General features: G+C 39.4%; 1 protein-coding gene across 1 annotated transcript; it reads left to right on the top strand.

Annotated features, from left to right (window-relative positions):
• The first annotated feature begins 5,265 nt into the window (after positions 1 to 5,265).
• LOC112021068 (probable 2-oxoglutarate-dependent dioxygenase AOP1) lies at positions 5,266 to 6,599 on the top strand. The gene is made up of 3 exons (XM_024053636.1): positions 5,266 to 5,654; positions 5,800 to 6,115; positions 6,351 to 6,599. Exons 1-3 carry the CDS (start codon positions 5,266 to 5,268, stop codon positions 6,597 to 6,599), a joined length of 954 nt encoding a protein of 317 aa, XP_023909404.1.
• The last annotated feature ends 6,344 nt before the right edge of the window (positions 6,600 to 12,943 follow it).

Below are 12,943 nucleotides of genomic sequence, written 5' to 3' on the forward strand. Positions count from 1 at the left end.
ATAAGTTCTCACAACTCCCAAAAATTGGAATTCTAACATTCCAGAGGAAAAAGCTAACTTAAGTATCAAAGGGTTCTTGGTCAGTTCATCCTGGTCACCTTTGATCTTGTCTTTCTTTTCTTTTCTTTTTAGGCCTCTCATTTAATCACTAGCCCATTGAAGCCTAGAGCATTCAGCCTACTGATTTTCTTTACATCATCAGTTGGCGCCGTTTATGGAAAGTGGATTAATTTTGTGCTTCGCAATTTATCTTCCTGTGACAAAAAGGCTGCATGATTCGGACAAGATCAATAGGCACTAGTCCAAGCCACCAGGAGAGCAGGAATGCTTCTAGTAACCCCATCGTGATCATTAGTTAGCATTTGTTATGCAACCGCCTTCCATCCAACACATACAATCCATGGCAATCGCAATGGCGAAGTTAACCCATCAGAACCAAAAGTTGACTAGGGAGATTAGTCTAAGGAGGCAACACCATGAAAGATACACGGAAGGACAAGCCCAGAGTCAAGAAGTTAGAGAAGGAGAAAATGCTAAGCCCGAGAACTAGTCAAGGGGTACCGCTTCACGAAGGGTGCCACATTTGGAGAGGAAAATGGATCAGATGAGGAAGGCCATTGATGAGATGAAGGAGAACATGAGAAGGCCAAATCCCGTAGATGATTTAGTTCATCGAACAGACTTCCCTTTCATGGCTTCCATCAATAGTCTTCCCTTGCCTCCTAAGTTCAAGATGCCTTGCTTGGACTCATACGATGGAACGCGCGACCCTTTTGATCATATCACTACTTTTAAGACTACGATGCACCTTCAAGGGATTCCAAACGAGATCATGTGTAAGGCTTTTCCAACCACCCTCAAAGGGCCAGCACGAGTGTGGATCAGCAAGATACCTCCAAACATTGTGGGTTCTTTCGAAGAATTGAGTAAGTTGTTTGTTAACAATTTTATCGGAGGACAAAGGTATATACGTTCCTCATTCATCCTATTAACCATAGAGTAAAAGGGAAATGAAAGCTTGCAATCCTTCATTACTCGTTTCAACAGGGAAGCCCTGACGGTAGATGAGATAGACAACAAGTTGTTATTAGCAACCATCCATAATGGAGTTAATTCCGATTTATTCATCTATAAGCTTTATGAGCAAGAGCCTCAAACCATGGCTGAACTCGTCCATTCGGCCTAAAACTTCATGAATGCGGAGGATACAATTATAGCTAAGAAGAGGAAGAGAGTCGAGCGAATGGAAGCAGATCTCCCATGCCACCCTGAGCAAGGTCCTCGTCCAAAGAAGGCCCGAATGGGAGAGAAGAAAGATCAAGACAATAAGAAGGCAAGTTCTTCAGCACGAAGTCAGCAATATACGCCCTTAAACATGCCACTTGAACAAGTGCTTATACAAATCAAAGATGATCCATCCTTGAAGTGGCCAAAAAAATGAAAGGAAATCCCAACAAGCGCAATAGGAATAAGTATTGCTACTTCCACAAAGACCTATTTACAACAGTCATATAGATTTCAAGTTTTTTCCCACAATGGTACGAGTGCATTGAGAACAAGCTACGCTCGTAAATGCACAAAGCCATTAGCACAAAGGTACAAGGCAAAACATGTTTGTGACAAAACACAATAATGTCAATTGAACTTTTTGGATTTTCTACTTTTTGTGTTTTTGGATTTTTGACACAAAAGCAAGAAAAGATTGACCAAGAACAACAATGTGAAAGCATTTAAAACAAACATGAACAAACAAACACAATTTTTCAGCACAAGCTAGAACAAAAACAAAAAGCACACAACCAATCAAAATCACAAAGCATAGGATGTATTTATGCATTAATATGTTGTAATGCTTATGCATGAGTACCCCTCTTCACCCACACGACACATGCGTTTGGGTGATATCTTTAGAGGATTGTGTACGAGAGTTATGGCTGTCAAACCTTCTTGAAAAGCTTACCAAACAGGTGGTGAATGCATCAATCATCTTTATCACATCCATCATTCTGGAATCACCATCTTGACCTCTTGATTGCTCAACATCCCAATTCCTTTTGTCATTTCTTGGTCCTTTTGACCTCTGATGACTTGCATGCTTCAATGCTCTAAGCTTATGACAATTTGGTCTGGTGTGTCCTTGAAGTCTACAATGATGGCAGAAATGTTGAGTTCTCGGACCTCTTTGTGACTTTGGGAGTGATTTCCCTTGAGCCTTAGGCTTGACCACTGGTTGGTTATGAGGCTTATTCAAAAACTGTTAGTCAGTCACATTCTGCTTCTTTTCTAGTTTCACTTTCTCAACAATTGAAGTTTCTACCATTAGTTCCTTAGCTTTCACGAACTTCATATCTTTGAACACTTTGACACTTGAACTATTCTCTCCGGTGTATCCCAATCCACTTTTTTTCAAAACAAAGTTTTTGATGAGCAAGTACTTCATCAAGCTTCTTGGAGGAAACTTGCTCTACCTTAGCATTGGCTTGAACCACCTCAAGCTTAAGAAATTTTATCTTTGAGTAGGCTTTGATCAACTCTCCATTTAGCGTCTTCATTTCACATTTGGTCTCCTTGTATCACACTAGAAGACTTCTATAATCTTCCTCTGCCCTCTTTATCTTTTTAATGCCTACGTTAGCCACTTTTGCATATTCATCAGTCTTCTCAAGGAAGGAATTGTAGGTCTCTTGCAATCCCACTGTTTCTTCTTCTTCCTCATCATCAGATTCCTCAACTATCCCAATTGACTCCAATTCAATGTGCTCACCAAGCTCTTCTACTGGAGCACTCAAATCATCCAAAGATTCCACATAAGCAATGGTCATGAATGCAAAGAAGTTTTCCTCTCCATCACAAATTTCATTTGAATTTGAATTAGAGGAATCGGAATCACTAAGAGTAGTGGCATACACCTTGCCCTTTGATTTCAAATAATTGGGACACTCTTTATCCATTACTTTCTCATCCGATGAGTCATGAGCTTCCACCCTCTCATTAATTGTCTTAAGAGCAAGGGATTTGCTCTTCCTTTGTGATGACAATGATAGCTCATATGTTTGAAGTGAGCCAATTAGTTCTTGAACTTTGATATTATCAAGGTTCTTGCTCTCTGTAATTGCTGTAATCTTTGCAAGGAAGCTCTCCGGCAATGATCGAAAGATTTTCCTTACTATCTTTGAGTCCTCTATTTTCTCACCCAAATTGAACTTGCCAACAATCACCTCATTCAGCTTGCTATAGAATGAGTCGAACGACTCATCTTCACTCATTTTCAGCTCTTCAAACCAAGTGGTTAGCATCTGGAACTTAGTATCTGTCACCTTCTTCGTGCCTTCATAGGTGGTCTCCAATATCTCCCACGCCTCCTTAGCGATTGTTTTGTGAGAAATCCTGTGAAAATCATCTACAGAAACACCACAGAAAATTGCATTCAAAACTTTATTATTAGCGTTAGCTACCGCAAGGGCTGCCTTATCCCAAGTGGATTTAGCGGCCTCCGACCTTGTCCATCCTACTTCTACGGCATCTCAAACAGTATCATCAATTGAACATAAGAATGCCCTCATCCGAACTTTCCAAAAGGCATAGTTTCTACCATCAAAATATGGTGGAACATTTAAAGATTGAGACCAGTCCATCTCAAACAGGGTCAAGGATCGCACTAAGGTAATTAAACCACAGCAAGTGCACCTGCTTTGATACCAATTGAATGTTCAAAAAATGTGTAAGACACCCTTGAATGTTTAGACCTCCAATTACAAATTACCAATTCAAGTTTATTAACAAACAATGTACATGCTAAAAATGTAAATAAGCTAAAACAGAATTGATAACATAATCTAAACCAAATAAAATCACATCCACAGCAGAAATTAAATGGCAAAGATTAAGGGAAGAGAGATGCAAATACAAAGACAACACAGCGATGTGTTATCAAAGAAGAAACCAAAGTCCTCGACGTAAAACCTCTCCGCCGCCCTCCAAACGGTCAATAATCCACTAAAGAATGAAGTTGGGATACATGAACAGCAAAAAACCCTCCAAGCCTAATCTACCCAGTGTACCTAAGCCCTCCAACATTTTTGGTCCAACGAGATTACGCCGAACCTTTGTCTTCTTTAACTTACTAGATTCCGCTATAGCCCATAGTATCAACCAATATCAATTAGTCCCTTCTTAACTGCTTCCCAAGCACCAAAAAGCATTCTCACAGATATGGGTATGGTGAGAAAAAGATTTGGCTAAATGTACCTCTTAAGGATGTAACAATGGAGAGGGTGAAAGTAGAGGAATTTGGAGAATCAAAGGATGAAGATTATAGATGAGTCAATCTTGTTTTTCTCTAGGGTTTCTCTCTCAAAATTCTCTCTGGAAGCTCTCTACATTTCGTGGGTATAAAGGGTATTTATACTAGTATGTGTTTGGAATGCGAAAGGTCAGTTTTTTCCAAACAGAGTGGTCTAAGGACTTGGCCTCGCGACTTAACTGAGTCGTGAGTCTAAGTAGCGAACTAACAGAATGGCCAGATTGAAAGTTTTGTCCTGTAGTGCTCCAGCTGGTGTGACTCTTCAGCTCCTCTACATGCTTCACAAGTGTGCCTCCTTTGGCGACTTGCAAGTCGCGAGCCAGTCGCGAGATCCAGTCATGAGGCCCTGCTGAGTTGCACACTTTTGAGCTTTTTTTCACATTCTCTCACACATTACCCTTACATGATTCCCATCTAAATACAGGGTTTCTAAATGCTGAATTACAAACAAATTAACACGGAATAAAGCCAACAAAAATGGTTGATAAAATTCAACCTTACAAATAATAAATTCTCTTATATGATTTAATAACAAAGGATGAGTTGGAGCACTATCACAAAAGTGTTTTAACAGCCTTAAAAGAATATTTTTTTTTTAAGAAATTATAAAGCTCATTTTTAAATGGATCCATATATATACATGGATTACAAATTAATTAAGTACGACTTATCACACTCTTAGCTGTAAGCTCCACTTTTAATATATAATATATTTAATTATTTCATATATTGGATATACTATAAGCATTTTATACAAACCACGCTTTCAAATGCACAAAGTAATTTAATTGAGTCGAAACCAAAAGTCGCATGCAAAATTTGACTCAGAATATTCGCTTTCAAAAAACTCCAAGCCAGCAAGAAATGTTCTTCCAAAGGTGTGCCTCCATGGAACATTATAAATGCATTAGGAAAATGAACAATAAGGTATATGTAAAGAGCTTCTCAAAATCAAATTAAGTATGGCTGTTCAAGCAATGTGTAGATTACCCATTATTGATTTTTCAATAGAAGATTTGAAGCCAGGAACAAGTTCTTGGCTCTCCACACGCAACAAGGTCCAGAGTGCACTCGAAGAATATGGCTGCTTTGAGGCAGTGTATGACAAGATTTCTCTTGAACTTCACAATGAAATCTTTGCTGTGCAAAAGTGTTATTGGATCTACCCACAGAGGTCAAAGCCAAGAGCTGATATATCTTACTTTGGTTATACCAGGGAAGAACCCGATCGGCCTCTCTTTCAAAGCTTGGGAATCAACCATGCATCAACCCTCGTAGGACCTCAAAGTTTCACAAATCTAACTCAAACTTTCACAAATCAAATGTGGCCTGCGGGAAATAACCAGTTCTGGTAATTTGGGTCTACTTCTCCACTAAAAATTTTATATATTCATTTTGGAGCAAATCTAGGAATACACATATTGTAGTTGATATAGAACTTCTTATTGTTTATTTTTCTTGATCTTTTCTGATATCTGTGTGTGCTATTTCTTCAGTGAAAATGCTCTCGCATACGCAATACAAATTGTGGAGTTAGAGCAACTGGTGAAGAGAATGGTGTTTGACAGCTATGGTGTGAAGAAGTACTTAGATCCTTGTATTCAATTCTACAATCTTAGGTTTCTCAAATATCGCCTACCAGATATGGATGAAGCAAACGTTGGTGTTGAGAATCATACGGACAAGACCTTCGTATCTATACTTAATCAAAATGAAGTGAATGGTTTGGAAGTAAAAACAAAGAATGGTGATTGGATCAAAATGGAGCTCTCACCTTCTTCCTTCGTAGTAAGGGCAGGAGAAGTACTCTTGGTGTGTCACTAGCTATCATCTTTTTATAATTGCATGCAATATTTGATATACTATTATGCGAAAGGATTCAGTTAGAATAAATGTTAGGGTTAATTATAATTTGCGTCAAATTTAGTTTTGATATGAATATTGAAAGAACTCGTATTTTTTTATATATTGATAAATTGTAGTTAAGCTTTATTAAAAACAACCATATTGAGATTAAGAAAAACTACTTCATGGTTTTCTTGGCTAGGCTTGGAGTAATGGCAGAATACATACCCCCTTTTATCGGGTAATCTTGAAAGGAACCAAAGCAAGGTACACTGTTGGACTATTTTCATTCCAAACTGGAATACTACAAACTCCAGAAGAGTTGGTTGATGATAAACATCCATTGAGGTTCAAATCATTTGAATACTTCAAATTACTCCGATACCATTATGACCTGGATGATGCAAGGAAAGGCATTGAGAGTACTGTCAAAGCTTTATGTGGTGTTTGAGACCTCTTTTGATCAAAAGAAATTAGTAATCTATGCTTCATCAAGGATATGTGATCAGTAAACAAGATTGCATTGACTAAAAACTATGTAGGTCTTTTTCTATTTTGCTGGTAACATGTCTTACTATATTATATGCATTGTTAGTTTCCACTGGTTTTACTGGAATTATGTAGTGTGAAGTCATTCTGTGCTAGTCAGTCTGTATGGCAAATGTGTCATTTTGTTGAAGGGAATTTTTTAAGCCGAATTTTACTCCAACAGGTTTTGTATATAAAGGGTAATTATTGTTTTGCAATCCCAAATGTGAAATATTTTATATAATGTTCATATTTTCACGATAAAGGTCCACATTTCACACATGATATGAAAAATATAAATATGATATAGTGAAAGAGTGTGGATACTATTGGAGGTAAAACAATCAAAACTCTTTTATAAAATGAATATCTAAAAATTCAAAATTCGACTCAAATTTTATGTTGTGAATAAATGGTTTTTCTTTATAACTTATTTTTGCAAAATCTTCGGCTTCTTGCCTCCATTTATTATTTATGGAATTGATGTACAAATACACCCTTATAAGGTCGGATACCACAAGACTAGGGTCGGTTCTAAAGCCCAAGTTTTTTATGAAAAATTGCGCATTAGAACCAACCCTAGGTATTTATGTCTTTGATGTATGGTCACTCTTTCCTAGGTACATGTCTTTGATGTACGATAAAGGTATATGACAAACCTAACTAAGCCAAAAAGTAAACTTGTGCAAAAAGAAACATGTTGTAATAGCCCATTGCATTTTAGAAAAGAGTCATAAATTCCATGTATCATGTTAGAGATATATGTTAGTCATATTAGCCCAATGTAATAGGCCCAAGCTCATTCCTGCTTGTACTAGTAGTTTAGGGTTTAGTCGCCTATATATACTCATGTTAGGGTTCATTGTAACACACGTTATTATACTACACTCTTATACAATAAAGATGTAGCCCTTAAGGGATTCCTCCGTGGATGTAGGCCGTCAAGGCTGAATCGCGTAACTCTCGTGTTCTTGATGTTCCTATTCTATTCTTCCTCTTCCGCATCCACTCTAGCATACACAACATGGTATATCACACATCACGTTGCTAATAATAATAATAATATTACATTTAACATGGTATTAGAGCCAAACTCCGTTCTTGGCATCAAACAAAATCTCTAGCAAGCAAAGAAGATTCTTATGTGCACACCAACATCAGAAGTCACATTTGCTTCTTTGCTGGATTTAGACTCCGTGGCATCTCGCAGCCACCATGGCTCAGTGCTATGTCCAAGATCCACAAACTCAAGCAAAGACATAACTCAACTTCTCAGATCTGTGCAAATCCAAGCTTCGCCTAATGAAACCAACACCATAGACGTGATCCATGACCTTCCGCGACCAAAACCTAGGAACCTGGAATCCAAAGACCGCCGCACGTGCCACCACGCGCTGACAAAGCCTTCAGTTGCTCCTCCCATGCACCACCGAAGTTCTTGGCTTCCATAAAAGATTATGGAACACGCGCCGCTCCTTCGGTCTCGTAACCCTCCGATCTACAAAACCTGAGAAGCCTGGCAGCCGAAACAAAGACACGTGCCCACACGCGCCGCCAGAGTTTCTGGCATCTCTTGCACATGCCGACGGAGTATTGCACGCGCCACACTCACCGAAAACTACTGCTGATGTCATCCTGACGTCATCAGATGACGTCATCTTGCCACGTCAGCACCACACAAGCCATTGCCACGTCAGCCCTAATCCAGGTCATCACCACGTCATCAGCCATGTTGCTAGCCACGTCAGTAGTGTCGCCTCATCAGCACCACGTCACCCGGCTGATCATTGACAGGACCGACCCGACCCGGACCACCCGGATCTGACCGTGAGCATTGATCGTTGACTTTGACTTTTTGCGTTAACCTTTGACCAAAAGTCAAAATTTTCGAAAGTGACTATCTTGCTCAGTTTTTCACGTAGATTCCAATTTTGGACTCTGTTTCTTCATTTGAAGCTCCTAAATTGGTCATTTGGCACATTCTTTGTTGTGGTTTCTTCAAAGGCATTATTCAAGGCATCTCCAAGTGATCTTCTCATGCTTATCCAACCTCAAGCCTTCATCGAGCTTCCGCCTTGATTTTAAGGGAGGGTGTTAGAGATATATATTAGTTATATTAGCCCAATGTAATAGGCCCAAGCCCATTCTTGCTTGTACTAGTAGTCTAGGGTTTAGTCGCCTATATATACTCATGTTAGGGTTTATTGTAACACAAGTTATTGTACTACACTCTTATACAATAAAGATGTAGCCCTTAAGGGATTCCTCCGTGGATGTAGGCCGTCAAGGCTGAATCACGTAACTCTCGTGTTCTTGATGTTCCTATTCTATTCTTCCTCTTCCACATCCACTCTAGCATACACAACATGGTATATCACACATCACGTTGCTAATAATAATAATAATATTACATTTAACATATCATTTCTTAGTCCTAAGAACAATTGTATTTGGGGTATCTTAGTCTAAACGAGATTAGTATGTCTCTTCTAAGCGAGCTATATATATTACATCCCAAATCCAACCAATAGGTTAGACATGTGATAATGGCCTTGTAAAGTTTTCACCTTACAAGCATGCAAGTTATACATAAAGAGTAGTACTATCCTCAAATAATTAATACGAAAAAATAAATCCAATTATCATTGATAATTTAATATCCAAAGTCTCCAAAGCATTAGTCAAAATAAAGTCCAAATCTCAATTGCTTAAAATGCTAAACAACAAGAAATTACTAAATACTAAAATCCAATATAATTTCAAAAAAATTCCTAAACTCCTTTGCACACACTCTAGCAAAAGCTCTAATACTTGCTATTCCCCAAGATCTGAATTTGAAAGTAGGAGAAAATGGGGCAAGTTTGGCAATTCAGTAAATAACCAAGTCCTAATTAACTAGATCAACCATATTTAGAAGAATAAATAAACCTTACATAAGATTAAACTTAATAAGATTAGAAATTATTGTTGAGTTTAAATGGAAAAATTGACATATGAAATGAAAATACTATAAGAAATAAATAAATTTTTAAATTGCAAAGAGTTCCAAAGGCTTCAAAAACTATAATTTGCAATGAATTCCAAAATTTCAAAGAATTTCTTTGGACTTGAAACAATGACCATATACAATAAAAATTCAAATTCTTAACAAACTTCATTCTTTTATAACTATGGTCATGCTACATCCATGAGACTAGCTAGGTCTAGAATCAAGTTGTTAAAATATTAGCTCTGATACCATATTAAATGGACAATATTATCAAACGCAATGTGTTATACCATATTGTGTATGCTAGAGTGGATGCGGAAGGAGAAGCATAGAATAGGAACATCAAGAACACGAGGATTACGTGGTTCAGCCTTGATGACCTACATCCACGGAGGAATCCCTTAAGGGCTACATCTTTATTGCATAAGAGTGTAGTACAAAACCTGTGTTATAATGAACCCTAACATGAGTATATAAAGGCGACTAAACCCTAGACTACTAGTACAAACAGGAATGGGTTTGGGCCTATTATATTAGGCTAATATGTCTATTATATATCTCTAACACCCTCCCTCAAACTCAAGGTGGAAGCTCGATGAAGGTTTGAGGTTGGATAAGCATGAGAAGATCACTTGGAGATGTCTTGAAGAATGCCTTTAAAGAAACCACTATAAAGAATGTGCCAATTGATCAATTTAGAAGTTTCAAATAAAGAAACAGAGTCCAAAATTGGAATCTACGCGAAAAACTGAGCAAGATAGGCCCTTGCGAAAATTTTGACTTTTGGTCAAAAGTCAAAGTCAACTATAGTCAAAGTCAACAGATCAGGGTCAAAGTCAACGGCTACATGGACCGGGTCGATTCTGGGTTTTTCGGGTCGGGTCACGGATCAGGCTGCAAAGCCGCTGACTCATCCTAATGACGTGGTGCTGACCTGGATTAGGGCTGACATGGCAATGACTTGCGTGATGCTGACGTGGCAAGATGATGTCATCAGATGACGTCAGCAGCAGTCATCAAGCACGTGTGGTGCGTGCGGGTATTCCACCGGCGCGTGCTGAACTCCGGAAGGCGCGTGCGAGGAAGATCGATGCTCGGACTTCGGGGGTTTGGCAGATCGGCGAGCTACAAGGTCGTCATAGCGGCGCGTGTTGCTAAATGAGGATCTACTCCTGAGAAATCCGAGGCAGCGTGTGGATAACTACGCCGAAATAGCGGAAGCACGTGAAGGAGCGTGAGCTATTTTGGGGAGACCAGCTTCCTGGGTTTTGATCGCGAAAGGCCGTGGAGCACGTCTGTATGGTTGGTTTCATCAGGTGAAGCCTCGATTTGCACAGATCTAATATTAATGTCATAGTTATGCTTGAGTTTGTGGATATTGGACACAGCACTGAGCCACGGTGGTTACGAGATGCCATGGATTCTAAATCCAGCAGATAAGCATGTTTGACTTCTAGTGGTGGTGTGCACGTGATAATCTTCTTTGCTTGGTAGAGATGTTTGTTTGATGCCAAGAACGAAGTTTGGCTCTGATACCATGTTAAAATATTAGCTCTGATACCATGTTAAATGGACAATATTATCAAACGCAATGTGTTATACCATATTGTGTATGCTAGAGTAGATGCGGAAGAAGAAAAATAGAATAGGAACATCAAGAACATGAGGATTACGTGGTTCAGCCTTGACGGCCTACATCCACAGAGGAATCCCTTAAGGGCTACATCTTTATTGTATAAGAGTGTAGTACAATAACCTATGTTACAATGAACCCTAACATAAGTATATATAGGCGACTAAACCCTAGACTACTAGTACAAGCAAGAATGGGCTTGGGCCTATTACATTGGGCTAATATAACTAATATATATCTCTAACACCCTCCCTTAAACTCAAGGCGGAAGCTCGATGAAGGATTGAGGTTGGATAAGTATGAGAAGATCACTTGGAGATGTCTTGAAGAATGCCTTTGAAGAAACCACTATAAAGAATGTGCCAATTGATCAATTTAGAAGCTTCAAATAAAGAAACATAGTCCAAAATTGGAATCTACGCGAAAAACTGAGCAAGACAGGCCCTTGCGAAAATTTTGACTTTTGGTCAAAAGTCAAAGTCAACAGATCAGGGTCAAAGTCAACGGCTACATGGACCGGGTCGGTTACAGTTTTTCGGGTCGGGTCACGGATTAGGCTGCAAAGCCGCTGACTCATCCTAATAACGTGGTGCTGACCTGGATTAGGGCTGACGTGGCAACGACTTGCGTGATGCTGACGTGGCAAGATGATGTCATCAGATGACGTCAGCAGCAGTCTTCAGGCATGTGTGGTGCATGCGGGTATTCCACCGGCGCGTGCTGAACTCCGGAAGGCGCGTGCAAGGAAGATCAATGCTCGGACTTCGGGGGTTTGGCAGATCGGCGAGCTACAAGGCCGTCATGGCAGCGCGTGTTGCTAAATGAGGATCTACTCCTGAGGAATCCGAGGCAGCGTGTGGATAACTACGCCGAAACAGCGGAAGCACGTGAAGGAGCGTGAGCTGTTTTGGGGAGACCAGCTTCCTGGGTTTTGATCGCGAAAGACCGTGGAGCACGTCTGTATGGTTGGTTTCATCAGGTGAAGCCTCGATTTGCACAGATCTAATATTAATGTCACAGTTATGCTTGAGTTTGTGGATATTGGACACAGCACTGAGCCACGGTGGTTGCGAGATGCCATGGATTCTAAATCCAGCAGATAAGCATGTTTGACTTCTAGTGGTGGTGTGCACGTGATAATCTTCTTTGCTTGGTAGAGATGTTTGTTTGATGCCGAGAACGAAGTTTGGCTCTGATACCATGTTAAAATATTAGCTCTGATACCATGTTAAATGGACAATATTATCAAACGCAATGTGTTATACCATATTGCGTATGCTAGAGTGGATGCGGAAGAAGAAAAATAGAATAGGAACATCAAGAACATGAGGATTACGTGGTTCAGCCTTGACGGCCTACATCCACGAAGGAATCCTAACATGAGTTATAATGAACCCTAACATGAGTATATATAGGCGACTAAACCCTAAACTACTAGTACAAGCAGGAATAGGCTTGGGCTTATTACATTGGGCTAATATGTCTATTATATATCTCTAACACAAGTGAAACCCCTTGATACACACTAGAAGAAAACTTATTCATTGGATCAAGTAGTTAGAATCTGTCCACGATGCAAAGTCGAGCTTCTCATGATTCACATTGAGAAAGCTTGCTCGTTTATGTGACGCATGGCATCTTCGTG

This window comes from Quercus suber, unplaced genomic scaffold (assembly GCF_002906115.3).
Source record: "Quercus suber isolate HL8 unplaced genomic scaffold, Cork oak 2.0 scaffold_1155, whole genome shotgun sequence".
In the NCBI taxonomy this organism is placed as follows: Eukaryota; Viridiplantae; Streptophyta; class Magnoliopsida; order Fagales; family Fagaceae; genus Quercus; species Quercus suber.

Coding starts and splice junctions, on each gene's coding strand:
- LOC112021068 (XM_024053636.1), top strand. CDS start 5,266: ATGGCTGTTCAAGCAATGTGTAGATTACCCATTATTGATTTTTCAATA. Junction 5,655..5,799: donor GCGGGAAATAACCAGTTCTG/GTAATTTGGGTC, acceptor CTATTTCTTCAG/TGAAAATGCTCTCGCATACG. Junction 6,116..6,350: donor GGGCAGGAGAAGTACTCTTG/GTGTGTCACTAG, acceptor TTTCTTGGCTAG/GCTTGGAGTAATGGCAGAAT.